General features: G+C 40.9%; 2 protein-coding genes across 3 annotated transcripts in view; one reads left to right on the top strand and one right to left on the bottom strand.

Moving 5' to 3' along the window:
• Positions 1 to 1,600: 1,600 nt before the first annotated feature.
• cdk5r1b (cyclin dependent kinase 5, regulatory subunit 1b (p35)) lies at positions 1,601 to 7,410 on the top strand. Of its 2 annotated transcripts, none has more exons than XM_084937174.1 (3): positions 1,601 to 1,956; positions 3,180 to 4,336; positions 4,930 to 7,410. In XM_084937174.1, the coding sequence occupies exons 2-3, from the start codon at positions 3,432 to 3,434 to the stop codon at positions 4,949 to 4,951; spliced, it is 927 nt and encodes a 308-aa protein (XP_084793300.1). In that variant the 5' UTR covers positions 1,601 to 1,956; positions 3,180 to 3,431; the 3' UTR covers positions 4,952 to 7,410. The 2 variants fall into 2 exon arrangements, with proteins under 2 accessions (XP_084793300.1, XP_084793299.1); XM_084937173.1 differs by having other exon boundaries at positions 3,177 to 4,336.
• Positions 7,411 to 11,894: 4,484 nt separating this feature from the next.
• Positions 11,895 to 21,996, bottom strand: part of myo1d (myosin 1D) — a 122,588-nt gene continuing 112,486 nt past the window's right edge. The window contains exon 22 of the mRNA XM_084937172.1: positions 11,895 to 16,446. Within this exon, the coding sequence (XP_084793298.1) occupies positions 16,290 to 16,446 (157 nt within the window). The 3' untranslated portion in view covers positions 11,895 to 16,289. The remainder of the gene's footprint in view (positions 16,447 to 21,996) is intronic.

Raw genomic sequence — 21,996 nt, 5'->3', positions numbered from 1 at the left:
GTCAATAACTGTTGTCTTCTGTCTCTCATAGTTGTTGTTTTGTTCTTGTCTCTCAATGTTCTCCATGTTCTCCTATCCTTTTCCTCACTCCAAAACCAGCTGTGGCAGACGCTGCCTCTCCCTGAGCCTGGTTCTGCCAGAGCTCTCCCGTTAAAAGGAAGTTCTTCCTTCCCGCTGTTGCCAAATTGTGCTAACAGGGATTCATCACTGTTGGGGTTTGCACTCTAATACTGATCTTTTCATTATCTAGCATTGTAAAGCGCCTTGAGGTGACTCTTGTTGTGTGTTGGTGCTATAGATATAAAACTGAACCAATTTAAGCTGAATTCTATGGATACTAACTCTATTTTTCCCAGTACACAAAACCTACTTTCTGATTAAAAACTTTGGATTACATTGCCTCTTGAGAGTTTTGCATGATATCACCCTCTCTATAAACGTGCTTTATTGTATTTTTTTTTAAATGTACTGCATTTTTTACTGTGTTTTTTAAATGTTTGAGAGACGCGTGTGACACACAAAGCCTTAAATCTGCCTAGATTATTGCTGTGATCACTTCAGAAAAGACGATTATTTCCACACATGGAGAAACGCTATGGTAATTTCATCTAATGAATATAATATATCCTACAATAAAATGATGAAGTATGTTAGATGCTGCTGGCCACATCCACACTCACCAAGCTTGATAAAGAGAATACTTGCCAGGATAATGTTTGGACTTTCGACTACAACTTGCAAAGCCTTTTTCCCCTTCTGTATTGCTCTAACCATATTGCATTTGTCACAATATGACTGATTTCTGTTCAACATGCAGTGGAAATGGATAAATTTGCTTTCTTTTTCGTTTCTTTTTCTTTTTTGTTACCGCACCATTTTAATCTTATAAAGGTGTTCATTGGTCAGATCTTTCTCGAGAAAGAGATTTTAATCTCAAAGGACTTACTGGTTAAAAAAAGGTTAAATAATGCATAAAAGTATAAAATCTACACAATTACTTAACACTTTATTTATTTCTTATCTTTATGTATTTAAAAAAGAAACACTATGTTACCTCGGTTTGCGCTTTTTTTATACTTAAATATATCTTTGTATTTATTTGACTCTGACTCTATAGGCTTTACAGAACATTGGCTATGCAGATCAAGTGCATGTGTACAAATGGCAAATTAAATATTTTATCCCGATCTTTATCTAAAAATAAATAAATAAGAATAAATTATTTCAATATAAATATTTGTAATAAATACAATACAGTTGGGTTTTTACAGCAAGTTACTGTAAAAATAGCCCTCTGAAATATACAACACGGTATGGAGATTAAAATCTGCCAATTAGGCAGGCTGTACAATGGACCTATATTCACAACAGGCTTGCAAACCCGGGGCTATGTTCACATTACAAGTAGGCGGAGAGGTACTTCCAGATGAGTGCTGTTGCTTTGGTTATGCAGGTGCTATAGGGTGCCACGAGAAAAACATGCTAAGAGTTCATCGGGTTCATTTTCAGCACCTGTGTGTGTGTGTGTGTGTGTGTGTGGCTAAAGGCGGAGTGGTTTCCCATCAGAAACAACACCGCGCACAGAGCGCATAGCGGCGCCCCACCACCGCCTTTGCGTCAACCATCCTCACACAGTCAGTGACACAACACAACATCAGCCCTCGCAGCATCCGCATCTCACGGCCAAGAGGACCAGGAGCAAGCACATCTTCATCCAAGCATCCATTCCACAACTGCCTGCCGTCGTCTGCGCACCGCCGACAGCAGGCGCGTGTCTATGCGCTGCTTGATACACAAATATATATTTTTAAACTCAGCTCGGATTACGTTCTTTGTTGCATTCATATCCTGCGAGATGATTTCGTGTTTTTATCACGCCTCATAGGGAAGAAGAGACTCGATACGCGGAGCATCACCTCGATATCGCAGTTATTTCCACACTGAGCTGGAGATTTGGTAAGTTTGCTTCGAATCTGGGGGACTGTTTTCTGTTTTTTTGTTTTTGTTTTGAAAGCCAGGCAATTTTTTTTAACTTTTTGTGGATTCATTTTATGTGTAAACAATGCGCAGCGATATCCAATTAAGACAATATGATTATAAATGTAAAGTAAAGGGTTGTGAAGGTGAAGACAGACAATGCATCGACGCATTGTTATACTTTCGGGGACGGGGGAGGTATAAAAGATGAGGATTTGATTCATTTTTAAAGCCACCGCCTATCACAACCAGCGTTCTCGTTTCGACGCAAACGCTCAGTTTCAGCACCACGGAGAGCAACCGATGCACACGGCGAACAGGCCAATAAATCCTTTCATTTCAATCCAGCGCAGGCACATTCGCCTGATGCTTCGGTATCTCTCTCGCAACAAATAACTGAGCCACGAGGCTGATAATAGCTGATAACAGGGGCGCTGGAATGATGGATCGAACAGCTTGCATCCTGCGCAAGAGAGCGAGGTCGATCCACCGACTGCCTCTCGTGTTCAAAGGTGCTGCAGTGAGCAACGTCCAAATAAAAAATGCGAACATCCCTTTGCGTCTTTGTTCGTCTAATTCTAACGGACATCACTGTCGTGACATTGGTTTTTTTTTGTTTTTGTTTTGTTTTTTTTACACTGATCAAACGCGACCTTCACCTGTTATTACGGTGTTTACGTTCCGGTCTTCCATTTTAGCGAGAAGGGTGGCGCGTGCTTCACTCTTACTCGTCGCCACTGACCGTAAAATATAGCTCTTATAAAATATTTACGACACATGATTCTATTTGAATCACACGTGCATTACTCTACATGCTCTATAATCTACTGCACATAAAAATCAGCTAAAGCGCCGTTTTCACACTCAAGCGTTTATAAGGTGATTATTGTGCTGATCATTTGCAGCAGCGGGGGTCTATATCGTTTTAGTAATGAGCCTAAGCTATAGGCTGATCCATTCCACCACTTACTGAGTGGGATCAATACTGCTAATAAGCCTGGTTGCCGGATAAAGCACTCAGACAAGAGTGCATGAAAACATTGTAAACAGATATTATCTGATGTAAGGTGAATGATGGTTCTGTTATCTGATGAAAAAGAAAAATGTTTGCTTCTATGAAAAAAAAAATCACTGATAATCTAAACGGGAGTGATCTTTTACTAATTATGTTTCTGATTATTGATCTTTTCTGCTTCCAGCAGCAGTGGCCATCCTGAGACGCTGACAGGGAGCTGAAATAGAACAGTCAAGGTGGTTCTAATCCCCTCAGAGAGCTCGTTACAGGACAATCCCCTCCAGCGCTTTAGATGCCCAGCAGCAGCCTGTAGCCTGGGACTCTCAGCTCCCAGAAACATCCAGGCTTTGAGACCCTCAGGATCCCCCCTACCCCACCCCTTCCAAACCTCTTCTGAACCAGTGCGGCTAAAGCCCCTGGAAGCCTCCCTGCAGTCACCATGGGAACCGTGCTATCTTTGTCACCTAGCTACAGAAAGTCGGCTCTGTTTGAAGATGGACCAGCCACCGTGGGCCACTACACAGCTGTCCAGAACAGCAAGAACGCCAAAGACAAGAACCTGAAGCGCCACTCGCTCATCAACGTGCTCCCCTGGAAGCGGATCGTAGCGGTGTCAGCAAAGAAGAAAGGCTCCAAGAAGGTGCAGCCCAACGGCACCTACCAGAACAATGTTACCCACCTGAACAACGAGAACCTGAAGAAGTCGCAGTCATGCGCCAACCTGTCCACCTTCACCCAGGATCAGAGCACTCCAGCTCTCACCAAGAACTCCAACACAACGACATCGTCTGTCAAGAAGGCCCCCCTGACAAACTCCAATGTGGCCCCTGGCACCCCTAAGAGAGTGATCGTCCAGGCCTCCACCAGTGAGCTGCTGCGCTGCCTTGGGGACTTTCTGTGCCGACGTTGTTACCGGCTGAAGCACCTGTCACCCACTGACCCAGTGCTGTGGCTGCGCAGTGTTGACCGCTCCCTGCTGCTCCAGGGTTGGCAGGACCAGGGATTCATCACCCCTGCCAATGTGGTCTTTGTCTACATGCTGTGCCGCGATGTGGTCTCCTCTGAAGTGGCCACGGAGCACGAGCTGCAAGCCGTGCTGCTCACCTGCCTCTACCTGTCTTACTCCTACATGGGCAATGAAATCTCTTACCCGCTCAAGCCTTTCTTGGTTGAGAGCTCCAAGGAGACCTTCTGGGACCGCTGCCTGTCCATTATCAACCTGATGAGCGCCAAGATGCTGCAGATCAACTCTGACCCGCACTACTTCACTCAAGTGTTCGCCGACCTGAAGAACGAGAGCCAGAAGGAGGAGGAGAGGAGCCGCCTGCTCATCGGCCTGGACCGGTGAGGGGATGCTTGGGGGTGGGGTTGGGGCGGGGGAGCGAAGAGATGTGGGGAGGTGGGGGCAACCTCCAGTCTGGGATTTAGAATATTTGTGATGCTTTTTATTTATAATCGTCCAAACTGCTGAGAAACTAGACTGATTCAGAAGTGTTGGACATTCACACCAACTTTGCATCTAGCAGGACTGATTGATGGAAGGAGGGAGGTCCGGGGATTGATATGGGTCGTGTTTATCTCATATGTGTGTGTTTGAGGTCACAAAGGTCACCAAAAAATGGGGCTTAGGGTTTTAAAAAAACTATTTCCAAACCAGCAAAGGATGGATTATGAATACACCCAAGAATGAAAGCTTGTTCTTCTTTTTTTCACAGTTATATGTAAACAAAGAAATGCCAGACTTGGGTAAATCCTTTGCTAACATGCAGATATGTTATATCTATATAAAATACTGAAAATCTTAAAAAAAAAAAGGGAAAAAAGTTGTTTTGAAAAGGAAGCTTACATCTACAGCAATGAATGTGGACAGGACTGAGGCTGCAGCAGTGACCTTCTGACTGTTTGACGATGTGATGTGCACTGCCTACTTACTGCAGGAGGGTGAGGGCCATCGCCTGACTGGCTTTCTTCACGGATGAGCAGGCACCCCCGGCTGCAAACCCTGCCTCTCTGGAATGCCAACACCCACGTCCTCTCCATTAAAACAGATACGACTGGACATTTTTGTATGCATATCTGGCCATCTAAGGAAAGGACAGCGGGGGCCATCAGTGCTGGATCCATATTTTCGTGGGTTTCTGTTTACGGCTCTGCAGCGACCTGATGGACAATAAGCACTGCATTGTGGAACTTTTGATAAAAAAAAAAAAGAAAAAAGAAAAGACAACAGCCAGTGGACATGTGGCCAGTCACAAGTGGTCATGTTGTGTGTGTTCAGAAAGACCTACTTTATTTTCATCTAGAAAAAAATAAAACAAGTTAATGGATGTTTTACTCCGAGGCTTGCACCTGTGGAGGCTTATTTATTGCTTTTCTGGAACAAGTTTTCTTTGATTTTTTTCTCCTTTTTTCTTTTTTTACTTAGAAAAATGTAACGTTTTTGCATGTGTGCCATGCAATTTTACAGAGTCTCCAGGAGGGCAGGAGCAGTTCTTCTTTTTACTTGATTTGTAAACCAACTGCATCTGCATTAGAGAATGCTGTGAACAAAGTGACACTAGTTTATTTAGCTATGCTTGCTAAAATAGGCAATTTGTTTACCAGGGAAATTCTTTTTTGTACTTTTTGTCGTTATAGGTTGTGTTGCAACCATTTTGGAATGATGTTTGAGTTTTTGTGCTTCTGATTCAGCATAGAAAATGTTAAAACAGTGCCATATCTTTGATGAAAATCCCACACGTCTGAGAAAATTCTGTGCTGGTTGACCAGCTGTTGAATGAAGGGTGGATTTTCATCACACACTAATATAAGGAAACCTAATTTATTGCCACTTATGTATTATTTAGGCACATTTAATGTAAATGAGAGACTGCGATGAGAGACTTTAAGGGAAGGACACGAAGAAAAGGTGAAGGGGGCTTGGTGGTTAAAGCCGGTGTGCTTATCTTTGGTGGGAATGAAGATTGATCTGGTTTATGCTAATGAATGTTGCAGGGATTTATCAGTGGATATCTAATTGAAAAAGAAAAGCCGTTAGATCAAAACCATGCTTAAATCTGACCATCACCAAGGTGGCATCCCGAAGGACACCTTGACTCACGCTGAGCTGTTAGTTATGAGAATCACCCCGAGAATATCTTTTGTCCTGAGAGACTGACTTGAATCGGGAGCTATCCCAACCTGCTGTCCCCCACATATCAGTAACAGAAAGCACAAACCATTTTTACAGTGGAATAAATCAATTAAACCGCAATGACTCCTGCATCTCGACTGCAGAAAAGCACAGCTCACCCTTTAGGATAATCCATCAGCATGGCCTCTGATGAGAGAGATGAGGCAAGCTGCAGAAGATTAATCACAGTTTTAATCAGAAGTTACAAAGACATGGAATAACCAAACAGAAAGCATGCAGAATACTTGAGATATTCCTCATTCTTTAACCTAATGACTTCAATTACTACATGAGCTACAGTATTTGGTTATATAAGCTTCACAATTGGTGTCTTAAGAGAAATTGTGTGAACTTCTTTAGCTTGCAGTATTCTGAAAATCTGTCTAAAAAGCTGGCAGTGCCAACAGAAAGCTCTGATCAGAAAGATCTGCCCCTCCTCTGCCATCATCTCTCTCTCTATTTCTCTCATCACCGCTGTGTTTGTGCGAATCAGAGAAAATGAGGAGCTCAGGCAGTCACGACCTGTGGCTTTTTCTGCTGTGGATGTGGAGTCACATGCTGGCTGAGAAGACAGTTCATTTAGAGGGATTTGCTCTGGCACAATAGAGGGACACGCACTTTGGACGGGCTTCTGCTCTAGCAGAAAAAAGCAGGGCATTTGGGATACAGGGCCTCAAAACAGACACCCCTCCCGAATCTTTTTCTCTTTCTCTCTCTGTTCACATGCCCACTTGAAACGTGCCATGTTTTTTCACTTGCATCATTAAGTAGTTGTTTGAAAAAATACTTTCAAAAGCTTATAAAATATGAAAAAAAAAACCTCAAGTGATAGTTAACAATTTCTGTCAAGTTCTTTTCTGTATCTCGTTGCGTACTTTGTAGATAAAAAAAGGTGATTAAAATCAAAAAAGTCGAAGGCTGCACGTGTGAGCGAATGAAAAAAGGTGTGCGTGTGTGTGTGCGTGCGCGCTCGTGTGTGTGTGTGAATGACAGCGTTTTAACTGTACAGAAGAATGTGTGACATGTTGTTTTTCTCCAGCCACACTGATACTAGGACTCGGTTTTTCCCATGATGGGCTGAGGGAGGGGCGTTGATGCTATTCAGTAAAAAAAACAATCTTTTTTTTTCTGACATAGACAAAAAAGCTGTTGCTGTAATTGAAACTTTTTTTTTTAGTTTGTTTCTGCTTATTTTAATTTATTTTTGTACTGTGATGGAAAAAAATAAAATGCACTGATCGTTCAAGGCCGTCGTTTGTCTTTTTGTGCCTCCAGCGGTGGATTAATGTGTGTGAAATCTGATATTAGCATCGTTTTTCTTAGGGAAAGAGCTTTATTAGGTTTGTGTGGATTTATCCGTGGAAGCAGCCCAGTAAACACCAAAATCTAATCTGGTCTAAAACGATAGCTTCGCTGTAGCTTGACAGCTAGCTCATGGGTGGTGACACAGTATGGTACGTGCCTGGCTTGCAGTCTATGGAAGAATTCTGCAACTGCAAAGATGGTTCATTTATTTGAAAATTAATTTAAACAATGCATCAAAATAACTACCAAGTAAGTGCCCAGAGCTGTTATCAATAAGTCTCCCAGCCTTGAGGAGAATTATGGTAAATACTCAGGACTTCCAAATCAATAAGTGATGCTTCCAAGATTTCAAAAGTATGAAGTCAGTTGAGCACTATGCAGCTGTAGCCCAGAAATGTTGCAGGGCTATATTTATTTGTATTTTTATCTTTATCAATTTTCAAATTGTCAAGCAATTAGATACAGTTTGCTTTCTAGATCCTGTGATAGATCTGTGATTTGTCCGGGGTTGCCTCAACTGGTACAAGAGCTGAATTAAATGAGTGGAAGAAAACAGATGGATGGAGCAATGATTCATAGATTGGGGGCTTAGTTTGTAGTGAAAAATGTTCTGTAAGTATTAATCACATCACAGGCATATATCCCTGTTGTTTGCTTGTTACACCAAAACAACCAGCCCAGCAACGAAACAGCTGCTTATACCTTTGTAACATGTTTGTTTTATGGGCTTTGAATTCTTTAAAAATCGTCCCAAATCTTTTCCCATTCAGGTGAATGAGAAGGCTAGATTGGGCTTATGAACTGTCAGAGTTGGAGGAGCAGAGAAGTTTTTCTTCAACATGATGGCGAGCCCACAATTCTCACTCTAGAGCAACAATTCCTCAAAACCAACAGATCTAGACTTTTTAATGTGGAGGCATTTGAGTGACAGGGTGCAATAAAGCTGAAATAACCTCTTCTGGTAAATTCACCCAACCGGTGATCTGTAGAGCAACTTGTTTTGGGTTCATGTTTCTTTTCTTTTTTCTTTTTTTAAATCATTTCATACCCAGATGTCTCTGTGTACACACAACAACATGACAAGAATAACTAACTGCTGGGGCGCTTACACAGGTACACACACTGACAAGCTGACTGACTTGAATATAATCATTACATTGTTTAATTTAAATCTCCTTTCTCTGTTTCTTTAACCATCCGTTCTTCTGATTGGTGGAAGCAAAGACTTGTCTCTTTCTCAATCAAATGTTTGTCCTGCAGACAACTTCAACCCATCTTAAATTTTTTTATCCTTCTGTCACAGTCACAAGAAGCTATTCTGTTGAGCACAGCCATGTCTGATTTTCAGAATAAAGGCTCTGGGGAAACAGGATTCTTTAAATTCCCAGGATTCTAATGTTTGTTTGTTTTTTCAAAATAAACCCCCCCAGTTATTTATTAGATCTTGCCATGATGCCTTATTGCTGTGAAATTTAAGATAGCTGGCCACTTAATTAAGGATAACTGTGCTGAGCCATTTTATTGGGTACACCTAAAGGCTTAGTGTACATATGTCTTACAATCGCAGCACAATTTCTGTAAAACACATACACCGTCTACTTAACTGTTATAACTTTGGCAGTCACTTTTTTCTGAATTTGCAGTCCGTTTGGCCTCTCAGGGCCACCGTACTTTTACCCACCACAACCAGCTGCTTCTTATACACACATGTGCTTCTGTTGTGGTTTGACTACTCTTCTAACATATAGTTAGACTCTGTGCTATCACTGCTAATGGAGTCTTGTACTATCAATGATCCTGAAAGTGATCAGTCAATATGAATGAGCTCAATGCTAGTGTCTTACAGCAAAATTGTCTTCACTGTCTTCCCTTTTTGTCTTGGATCATAGATCAATAATAATTTAGTTCAGCTTTATTCAGTCGTGCCCATTCAGAACCATTTCGCGAGCATTTTCTGCTGTAAACCTTCTCGATTTGCAGCCAGTTTGTGTCCAGTGGGACAAAGTGGACTTTTATGCCAGCACTATTTAGACACCACTGGCTCATAACAACACTCCTAACATTACCTATGAAAACACGTGCCATAAAGGGAGGAAATCTGCTTTCCTGTAAGACTTAGAAAACAATAGTAGGAGCCTACTGTATAAATTTAAAGCCATAACAGAAGATGGTTTGTTTAAGCTGTATATTGTATTTCAGTTCAGTTCATTGAGGACTATCTCATGAGTGCCCTCTAGGTGAATTGCAGCCATTGTCAGAACAATATTAATAGGAAATGGAATTGCCCTCTGTACTAGGTTCAGTGTTACTGAGCCATAGGAAAATATAACTTTTAATTTCCACACCTGCGTTTATATCTGAACTGGCAGTTCATGCTCTGTTCGGCTCTCTTTTACTGTGTTGGCAAAACTGATCCTAGCCCCCACATCCACAACAAATGTTCTTGAGCAATGACCTTGAAACCCCCACATGTGGGACAGAGACATACGTGCTATAAAACTGTTGGTGACAGCTGTAAATATACAGAGTGCAACTTTGTCATCCACACATCTTTTTTTTTTCTAGATGTGTGGGGTTTTGAAAGACCTGATTTGATTTCACAGATTAGAGTGGCCTCTCTGATTGTAGGTGTTAATATGTGTAACCAGATGGTCTGCACATTACCAGTGATGGCTTAGGGGCAAGACCGGTCAAATTAAGGCTACTTAATTAAGAGCCATGTTTCCTTTGCTCACCAGTGGTGTTAAAAGATAAAAATGTATCATATTCTGTTGTGTGCTGATGGAAATAGAGTCAGCAACAACAAGCTTTTTTTTAGCGACTGTAGTAGAAATAGAAATGTAGTGGAGTGAGGCTGTCATCAGTCCAATGAGATCATCCTGAGCCTCAGTGATTTATGCTTTACATTACTGCAAATCTTTTATTCAACAATCAAAAGCATAAATATTTTCTCATGTTGTTAAAGAAAAGTTCAGTCAGCTATGTTTTGTGTCTTCCCAAAATAATCAGCAATAATTGTCATTGTCAAGAACAAAAACACCTCAGCGCAATTAGCAATTTGAAACCTCTACTTAAGTTCTTAACAACTTGCAACTGGTCAGGAAATATATACATTTCCTTTGTAACCACGTGGTTGATAATCGCTCTCTTGGCAGCATTAAAAAGCATGTTTGAAGCCTGGTACTAAAAATGGGTTTGCCCTTTATGGAAAGCTTCCGCCTTCATAGCAACTGTATATTGTGTGAAATTTTTAATAACTGGAATTAGGCGTGTGCCCATTTTGAACAGGTGTGCCGACACAGACAGCTGTCTGCTAGGCTGCCATCCATCTTCTTCCACTTATCCGGTTTGGGGTCATGGGTGCTCTGGAGCCTAGCGCAGCTGTTGCCAGTCTTGCGGGTGGCAACACAAATCATTGATTAGCCTAATGAGCCTGTTTTTGGACTGTGGGTAAAAGCTAGAGTAATCAGGGAGAAGAGGGAGCCAGTAGATTTGAACCCAGGACCTTCTTGCTGCGAGACACCAGTGCTAACCACTGTGTCACTGTTTATAGAGCCATTTTACAAATAATATAACTTACTTTGCTGGCAAGACATCCAATAACTCCATATCCTAGAAATTAAAATTCTGTTATTTTATTAGTTTGTTGTTTGGTAGGCATCTTGAAGGTATTTACACCTGAGCTTTGCACCTGTACAGTTTATAGATGCTTCTCGCTATAAGTAACTCCTAATTCCACCGTCTGGCTCTAATAAGCAAACCTGGCACTGACCAAAATGTCAACACTGAGGCTTCAAAATTCAAGTCCAAAACCAACTGGTAACATTATTGGGGCTAGGTCCTTTTTTAGTATACAGTCTGTGTTGTATGTATGGCTGTATGTTTAACACCTCTGAGTGATAGTCAGAGTCTATCTTTGCAGAACAGACCCCAGAAATGTAAATCCGTACATTACTCCACATGTACTGGAAACCTCCCACACCGAGACAGACGTTTCTGGGTTAGTTTGAGCTCTGCTCATTCATTTACCCAACAGATCAGTCAGTCCGGCCTCAGTTAGTCACTGGCCTTGAAGAAAAGTAGACTCATCCCACTCTTTGCAGCAGATAGTCATCCATCAGCCAGTGGATTATAAGCCCCTGCTGAGATAGCTGATGATGGCTGGTGACACATTGGCGGTGGGAAGTGGTGTTGTCATGCCAACTGCAGAGGTTTTAGCCGTCTCGACGTCAACCGGAGAAACAGCTGTTAGTGGGTGGATTAACACTGCGCTCTGCCCAGCTATTACCGCATCATGTGTTAGAGACTACGACTGGGAAACAAAACATTAGCCTTTACATCATTTACAGATTAATGACCTCTTATCTGAGCATGCCTGTAGCACATGACGGCACACACATGCAACAAAAGCACAATGGGAATCACTTAGTGAAGCAAATAAATTTATTAATAAATCAATTATTGAAATTGCTTTCATTAAGAAATATAACTAGCATTCATACAGAATATTACAGCATTTCCCTTTAGACATACCATAAATATATTACAGTATATTTATGGTACTAATGACATCTTACACAAATATGCAAAATACAAACTTAATATAAAATTAGGCACTTGCTGAACGAATGCTGCATACATACAGATTTAGCTTAAAGCTACAGACGACAGAATAAATTACATTAAAGAAAAGGGAATTTGTTTCACTTTGGCTAACATGGATGGGCTTGATAACAGAAACTAGAGACTACATCTCACTGCACGCCACAATAAAGTGAAGAATGGCACAAGTCCATAAACGTTAACATTCATATTTGATCTTGCCTTTGATTTTTAATCTTATGGTAAAACTACTAATCAGCATAAAGGAAAAGTAATTATCTTTGATTAGACTCGCACATCAAAAAATGTAATAAAAATCATTAAAGAATAAATTTTGTGATTTTTCCATATTAATAAATCCCATGAAAACCCCACAGCCAACAACACACTGTGTACATATCCAAAAACATGTGCCATCCAGATCACTGTATTACCGGGCGACATGTCCCTCCATTAAAATGAATGCAGACTATTTTGTGCTGTATAACATTTATTGCGCTAACTGTGCATCAATGCATTTCTGATGCAGTGGTTACATCCACAACGACTGTATGTGTGCTTCAGTAACCTTTGCTAAATCTACAATGCCCAGGTGTTTTATGAAAGTACTGAAGATTATTGTGAAAATGAAATTGCATGTTTGTCATCTACACTACATGACATCAGATATAGTTTTCAGTCATGTTCCCAGTGCAGAGCTGTGGAGCCCAAAACACCCTTGATCCACTGCAGACCTGCAGCACTAATTTTCCATCAGTTTCAAAACACGTAAGTAGGTGTGTCAGTATTTACAGACAGTAAAGACGAGGCAGAGCTATTCTGGATAGGTTTCCAACTTGAATCAATGAAATGGCCCAATATTGACAGGCTGGCTGTGAAGATGAAGGTGCTGAAGTTTTGATTTGGCCACTGCTCTTAATTCAGAGACTATAATTCACATGTAGTTGTGAACAGAGTGGGTAGTCATTAGTGCATCAGATTTAATAAATCTGGAAATGTGTAAAATCAAAGCTGGTAAAGACGCCTGTCAGAGAGCACAGGTAAGGTGAGTGTTCCTATAAAGATGTGACAAAGCTTTTCACTGGCTCCAAGACAAAGAGATCTTCTCCTTTCCTTCATATATATTAAGATCTTTGTCTCTGTATTTAAAGAAGCTTTGTTTCTGATCGTTTATATTTCCTGCCTTGTCTTGTTGCAGGTGTACTCGCCCTCTTTATTGCCACACCTCTCGACTCCAGGACGACTGAAGAATTGTATAAACCTGAAGGATCTTCATCGCCTTGCAGGATGGTACAGCCAGCCTAGCTGGGCAGGCAGCCAAGTGATTTGACCGAGGAAGCAAAAACAGAGAAGGAGGGAGGAATGGGGGCAGGGAGAGATGAGAAAAGAAGCAGAGCAAGTACAGGAGAGGAGCCCGGGCAGGGCTTTGTTCACCAACCCCCTTTAACTTAAGAAAGCAACGAGAGAAGCGCTGAAGTGAGAAGTGACACCGAGTCCATCCTAATGATGAGCGGTGAATAGCCGCGCAGAGAGGAGGAGAGGAGAGGACAAGCCCTGTGGGAGATTACTGCATGTTGGAGGATATGGAGAGCTGCAGTGTTATAGCTAACACACACACACACACTTTGCTGAGCTCCTCTGAAAACCACCTATTAGCGCTGCCAATGTCACTTTCCTTAATCCACACCACGAATGCACCAATTTCCCCAAACAACTCTGTGTCTTATCAAGCAACAGGACAAGGTCATCCAGCAGAAAAGCTCTGAGGTAAAAATGGGGGAGAGGGGCACTCACAAGCTAATTTAGATAAATGACTTGTTCATACAACACTCAGACACAGTCAGAGAACTGTGGCTAAAACGACTGCTAACAAGTTTTCCTCTCAGTTGTGACGAAGCCTGCCTCTTCAACTAGGGCAGACACAGAGGGAACTCCATTGCTAACCTTGGGCTGTTGTTCCTTAACCCAGATTCTTTACTGTGTCTTTACACAGAGACAATGCAGCCCTGTGACTGTGGGCAGAATAATTATATAGTACTAAAGTTTCCGATAATCTTTGGACTCAACAAAAGCATCCGACAGCATAACTGTTCCTTCCCTATTTTAGAACCAACCTGACTTTCATTAGCAGATGTTTTTGGTGACAAATGACAAATCAGAAAGAACCCATTTTAATTTAAATTTTATTAGTATGTAAAGTGCTGCATTTAGCTCAATACCTGCGTCTGTGAAGTTCTTGAATGCAGCTTTCTAGCTATAAAAATGTTGTTGTCAAGCATTTTTTCTTAACAAGTATTAATGTCATCTGCTGATCAAAATTATGCACTTTTATCAAAAGACCCTGAAAAGCCAACTATTATGTGTGAATGATTTTAAGATTTTAAGTTTTTACTTTTAAGCTCACAATCCTTATATTTGTTGCATGGTAGCAAAACTGTATTTACACAAGAAAAGCAAAGAGCGTTGTTGCCGGCTGAAGATGAGCATCAGGCTTTCATCGACTGTAGTTTCACAGCCATCTGTGTTTACAATTCAAGATCTACTCTGCAGGAAGCTTCCTGGTTTTGTTTGTATGTGCACTGCTGAAAACCACCGAAATTTGAATATCACCATCCAATGCACATAAAGACACATATTGCAATTTTTATGCTGCCACAGTTTGTTGTAATTATTCTAAAAAACACAAAAACAGCATATTGGAATGTGCTAACAATGGACCCTCACCCAACAGCTTGTAAGAACATTACAAACCAGACCCATTGTACTGATTAGATTAGTACAATTTGGCTTTTCACACTTCGAGAAGTGTGATTAATTTTTTTTAGTGAGATAAGATGTAAATGAAGTCTCTGAATAGACCACAAAATATACGAAAAGTCATGGGGACAGCAGTCTGACTACAGACGTCACACCCTTCTGTCCTCGCTCCTTCTTGGTGGCTACCAGCCAGCCTCTCTGAGCCAAGAAGTGAAGAGCGAAAAGAGCTAATCGACACACACAGACTCCCTCAATCGCGCTCACACACACTCACTCTCCTTTGATGAAGGGGATATTTGTCAAGTGGAAGCCTATTCCAAAGGACTAAGGGCCACTACAAGTCATAAGGCTATTCACTAGACACAAAGACAGCAAATGAGAGTGCATTTAGGAGCTGGAGTTCACATGGGATTATACAGTACTGGCCAGTAAGAACATGAAGTCTCACGTTTGGAGAAAATATGGACTGAAAACACTTGTAGGGAACAAAGTAACGCTTATGTCATCATCCACTTATTTGACTTTTGTTAACGAGTTACAGAATCCCTGTTTACACCAAATGCAGTGTAAGTTCTGCATGTACACATATTTGCACTGCTGTTCACAAACAGCACGTTCTAACCTCACATGTATAAGCAGCGTTAGCGTGTTTATTATAAAACTGCAGACATCGCACAGAAACTATAAGATTACAAGATTAAAATTAGTAGATTTTTTCTGTGTTGCTGGCTGCAAAGTTCAGGATGTGCTCAACACATCCAGCTCAACACCCTGTGACTAAAACTAAAAGAAAAATGTGCTGTTTGATTCTCGCTCACTGTCCTTTTATGTGATTGTAACTATTAAAACAAAACAAACTATAAGTGGACAACCTTCCACTCACCGCTTACGCAGGCAAGTCTGCAACTAAAGTAATTATAATTAAAGTTATTTAGAAAACAAAAACAGGTTTCTACTGTTTTAAAGCAATTTAGATGAATCAAAGTCATACACGAATTTTCTCTTACTTAATTTTTTATGGTTTCACTTTTGACGTGGCTCCTACACACGGAGCAGCAGGGATTATGACTTGCTGCAAAGCCTTTGGATTTTATTATTATTTTTGTCTCTTATGCAACATCAGTGGTTCTGAGAACAGTTGCTGCATAATCTCCTCTCACCTCCACTCAAAATAATCAATGCACAATAAAAAAAAATATTGCACAAAGCAAATCATGTCAATTTTTGATTCTAAAAAAAGAACGAACACCTCTTTGGTGCATAATCATATAGTGCATATTAAAAAAAACAAAACGCCTAGAATTCAACTAAAAATTCAAATTTGGCATTGCTTTCCAAACTGAGGACCGAGCTGCTCTGTCACATTATTAGCAGCTCTGCAAAACAACACAACAAGTGAATCATCATCATTATCATTCAAGACAGCTTCAAAATCAGCTGCTTTTTCCGTCTCGGCCCACTTTAGTTGCCGGGAACAGCCAGGATGTACCCAGACCGGCTCTTGGTGAAGTCCGGCTGCGACTGGTTGATCTTGGGCTCAACGATGACCGTGCACTTTCTGCCATTCATGCTGCACTGGATGGGACTCGCAATGTTCACCTGCAGCTTCCTCTTCTCACTGTGGAAGGAGAATACAAAGACAGAAATACCTGTTAGAATTCAGACAAATTACTGAACACTGATTAGACGTTCTTAATGAAAATATCTGCAAACATAACCTCAGATTATTAGTCTGGTCATTACAATCAGAAAATATTTGCAGCCTCACTGGTTTCACTGTTTAATGCACAGAGATAAAATAAGCAGATCCATTAGTAACCAGAATGTGTGTACGAGGGAGAGCACAGGTACAGCCATTAATCATGTTTACTCCAAAAACACAGCATCATAATCTTGGAAATACACCACAGTCATTCCAACACACACACACACACTCATGTTGTAAACGCTCTTACTGTACATGCACAGTCACACTCACACAGAGATGATAAATCTTGGAGCCACAAATCTTGCTCAGAAAAAAACTCTCCTTTCATAAAAACAAAATCCTCCTCAGTCATGCACACTGTCAGACTCACATATGTACACACAGACACACTTTTATGAGACCAGGTACTGTTGTGCACAACAATGACAGAGCACATAAGACAGAAAAACTGTTTTTAAGTGAGATGGAAAAAAATATCACAGGGAAGTGATCCAAATATACCATAAAAATACCATTTTTAAATTCGTATTTATTTAAAAAGGGACAATGCAATCTAACATAGTCCTCATATGGATCATGAAACTATTAGCTATTGCTAATTTCCAACTCTTGTCCATTGTTGGGCTTTTACATCCACGGTCTACAAACAAAATTACAACATAATAATTCTGTGTAATGCTTAAAATAAAAATAAGATGTATAAAGTGAAATACAAAATCTAATTAAATTATAAAGTGTATTAAATTAAAAACACAGTTGAAAGACCTCGAGTTGCTTAAACTTGAGGTCAGATTATTAAAGAGTTTTGGGGAATTATTAGCGGCGGCTAACTTGCCTTTTAGTTTTGAACTCAGGAATCAGCTTAAAGGATTGTGGCAGAAGATCAAAGAGATCCTTTGGAATTTTATTCACGTAACACCAACTAACAGATGTCACTCTGGGTCACTTTACATAGAAAGTCTTATAGAGAGAAATCTAACAATCCCCCACTGTGCACTCAAGCAACCACAGACTTATTACAAGGTCAGAAAGGGACAACAAAAACCCCGTCAGCCGGTTCATGTGGAGATTTTAAATTTGGAGTGAGGAGGAGAAATCCAGTCTACTAAAGAAAAAAAAAGCATGCACTAACTTTTCCATTTCTGCAGGCAGTAGTGTACAAAATGTGATCTTTAAGTTTAATGACTTCAGCCGTAAAATTCAAAAACATTATCTGATTAAATCTAGCTGATTATGCTTTTTTTATTATTATTTTTTTTTTTAGATTGCTTCATCCTGTCGCCTTGCACATGTGCCTCTGTGATGTACATTCAGTGTGTCAAAACAGAAACCTGCAACTGGGATTAAATTTGCTGAATGAGGATGAAGCTGCAGATAGTCAAATGTGACGAGCAGGTTTAGTGATGACCCAAGACTCAAATAAGTGTTTGACCCTGAGGAAAGAATTCACGGTGCACAACCCTGCTGAAGAATGACAAGCATGGCATGAATACTTATCATAGAACTAGTTCTTATTACTAGTGATGATTCTCAACATGAAAACTGATCCATGGTGAAATTACATAGTGCACATCCAAGTGTTGAGGGGACCTCCATGGAGTGACAGCTGTGCTGGAAGCAGTCCAGAACTGCACAAGGAGGGAAACCTCCAAGGGGAGATGGGCCAAAATGTGTTTTTTGCAGCAAAGATTCGATCGCACCTCACATTGGGTATGTGATGCAGACTAGTTTGTAAGCTGAATCTTTTAAAGACCTGTATGGTCAAGACAGCAGAAACACTGCAGCTGCACCCTGTTCAAAGCCACAGCACGAAAAAACACGGATACAGCAGAAACACTGCACACCCATGTAGGCGTTTTAAATTACTGTGGCTGTAAACGTTACAGACCTACTCTAATGTCTGGTTGAAGTGATTAAATGATCATGTGATCTCGTGTCAAATCAGTCTAAACCTAGAAGTGTGACTGCTCGTGGTGTATAAAGTGTGCCAGCATTATTAGACAGCAGCAGATAGTAGTAGTGGCTGCAGTTAACTAAGTTTTTGCAGAAACTTGCAGAGCCTTTTCTACTCTGAATCAGCCACTGAAAACCATCTGAACTATATTTATATAAAAGGGCACACATAGTATTTTGTTTACATGCTGCTCAAATGGATCATTAAAGGTAGTAAATGGCCAGTATTTGTGTACCAATTTGAAACGAATACTTGACGAGTACAAACTGGCACCGTGCTGGTTTGGTCCTGGAACGTGCCCAATGATCCAGGCGAGTAAAGTAACTGTCAATCAAAGCACGTCTGTTTTTGTCACCTGAACCCTTAGACGACATCTATTCACTCTAACAACAAAAATAAAAACTGGTGTGTAGGCGGATCGTGATGTGAAGCTATTTGCTGGAAATGTCAATTAAATACAACTTAACATGATAGCTGCAGCCTGTCTGCACTCATTCTCATCCAATAACAATCACACAATGTAGTATATAAAATATAGATGTAGCCTCTGGGTCTGAAAAGTAAAGTTATTATGGATAATGCATTAAAACTGGTTTCTTTCTAATGGAAAACAGCAAGCAACTTCTCTTGCTAAAAAAAGTGCATAAAAAAACTAAGTAAACACTTTCCTGACGATTTTATGGTGTCAGTCACTAGTTACAAGCTGTATGTAATGCTGACAGAGTGCAGTCTTTAAGATTTCTAGTCATCACAGTGTACAAGGCTTTAGTATTATGTGTGGTCAAACGCTTGGCAAGTTGTAAATGTTTGCAGTACTGGGCAGCTGGCAGGCTAACAGCAGCCAAAATGTTGCAATGACTCATTCATTTCTGAATATAACTAGATGTAAGTGTAAAACTTGCAATTTCATTTGAGCTAAATGTATTCACTTTGCTTCTAAATATTGAGTATAGTCAGTAGTTTAGTAGTTGACAGGACTGTGTTGCTAAGCTAAGCTAAGAGGCTGGCAGATGCAGACTTATAGTCGTGATTATAATTTTGCTGTTGGACAAACAAATATTCCCCCCGCCCAAAAAAGAGTAGAAATACTCCTTTAAATGGAGAAATAAGTAGGCAGCTAAATTTCTCAGTTCCTAACTCTTTAACGATAAAAAATGAAGCTACAGGGAGCAACTGAATAAAGCCCTGGTGATCGCCATGACAGAATTTAATATCTGTGTGTGTGAATGTGTTTTTAAAGCAAGAATATATGTATGAGATGCTAACGTGCTATGGAAATAAATCGTGATTATGCTATGTGGGTGTATACGAGTGTATGTGGGAGAGAAATGTGTATGATTACGGTGCTGTGCATCTTAATAACCTTCAACACAGTGGAGACGTATGCACGAGCATGTTTCAGCTCACAGATTGAGGAAATTAAGATGAATAACAGAGAAGAATTCATGCAGCTCTGCTGTTGAAGGAATGATCCATATGGTGGTGCTGGGTTGGAGCACAGCAGTGGATTGGCTTTTAGTGCCTGTCACATCTAGTTAGACCCTTTCTGGGTGAACGGGTGCTCTGCCTCGTTTGCTCTTAAACAGGATCGATGACGGGAATCAAAAGTGAGAAGAAAACGGCATAAATCGTGTGGTTGCTGTTAGCAGAAAGCGAGAGAGAAATCCGAGGTGATGCAAATGTGAGGAGGGGAACGAGAAGATGAGAGTGATAATTGCTGTCTGGTAGAGGGGAAGATGGAAATGTAGACAGGAGGGCTGGCGACAGGAAGCTGAAACTGTGATAAATAAATATGCATCTCTCTGTTCAGTCAAGTGCTTGTCTTGTCACACTTTCTTCAGTGGCACAATTACCGATCGTGGCATAAACAAATTCATTATCCGCAATTACTGCCTCCCATCTCTGTCCCTGAAATGTAAACCGATAACGTCGACTTGTTGCACAACAACAACAACAAGAAGAAGAAGTCATAAACAACAAGCGAAAGGCTTCTGCTGCCCACGCTGCACTCCTCTGCAGAGTGTGTGTGCAGCTCTCCATCTCCGCTTAGAGTGGAAAAGCTCAGACTACCACTGATGCTGGTTTCCATGGCAACCCCCGTGAGCTGAACTCCCCCATCTGTCATGGCTGCCAGCCAGGCAATGGGACTGTTGGTGTGAGTATGTTTAGATATGCCTCTCTCTGCGTCCATCTCTACCTCTCCCATCTCTACTGCGCTGCTGAATTGCCAGAGGGGATGCTGTGCTGTGCTCCGTGTGAAGGGCAAACAGGGTTAGGCTCACATAAACAGCAACGTACCCACATGTATACACACACATAATACCCTGTAACACACTCTCACAAAGCCAAAATGATCCAAGACACCTTTCTGATCTGTCAGCTCCAAACCTTTCCTCTGAATAAATACTCCAATAAAAACCAATAGAAACCTTTATCTGTGAATAGAAAAACGTGATCAGTTGAGTCTTAAGGTCACTGGCTGGCCTTTCTCATAACGAGCCAGAGCCCCGAGGGTAGACTTGGTCCTTCATTGCATGGCCTCTCCGACTGGAAAATCAATTCTTTCCTTTACTCCAACCTCGCTCCCTTTGTGCGTCTTTGCCCTTCATGCCATATGAGCCCAGCCTCACTTGCTTCCTAAAGTAATTCCCTTTCACTGAGAAGGATGCAGAACAGGAGGAGAAAGGGAAAAATAAAGAGAAGGTGAACTGAAATGAGTGATTAGATGAAATGGGAGTGAAAATAAAACTTGAGCGCAAAACTGTGGAGGGTCGAGGTCAAGTTTAAGTGTGTTGAAAAGGAAAGACAAATATAAAATATGTAGAAAGTCCTATGCAGAATGGTATCTGAAAGGAAAAGTGTTGCAAAATGAAAAAGGGGGGAAGAGATGTTGGAAAGACTATTTTCAGGTCGAGAAGGCAGGATTACCTCCAGTCTGTTAAGCCATCCAGTCCCACTTCTGAGTCATCCCTCTAATAGTGTACCTGGCTGTCCCCCAAGCTTGCTGCTGCTGAAAAATATATGAGCTCTGCAGGTGGGGAAGTGGGGAGGGCCACTTTGCAAAGCTAGGCTTGCTCTAAAGACTTAAGACTTTGAGGACAGGATCAAAGTTGGAGCACAGAACACAAACTACTGCAGGAGCTTAATCAGAGGCAGTGATGGTTTTAGAGTTTTACGATGACTCAAATAGCTCTTACAAAATCGGAGAAGAAAAGAAATATCTGGATAATAATCTCAATCATATTAACATGTGGTTGAAGAGCTTCCAGTGACATCATCAGTGACATATCCTATTTAGCTATATTTGCTTTAAGGATAAACCGCAACTCAGCGTCCAACCTCTCTCTATACTCTGGTCCTAATCTTATTTAACAGGTTATCAAGGAGAAAATAATGCAGTGCAGGAATCTCTGCAGCGGTACGAAACAAGGCGTCTTTAAAAGAACAAAAAATAAAGAGCAAAGAGAAAGAATCAGGCTGGGAAAGTGTGCTGAGGGATAGAGAAA

This window comes from Perissodus microlepis, chromosome 8 (assembly GCF_051167445.1).
Source record: "Perissodus microlepis isolate ML-2025 ecotype Zambia chromosome 8, ASM5116744v1, whole genome shotgun sequence".
NCBI classification, from domain to species: Eukaryota; Metazoa; Chordata; class Actinopteri; order Cichliformes; family Cichlidae; genus Perissodus; species Perissodus microlepis.
Note: the sequence above shows the minus strand (reverse complement) of the source record. Positions and strands in the feature narration are given on the sequence as shown.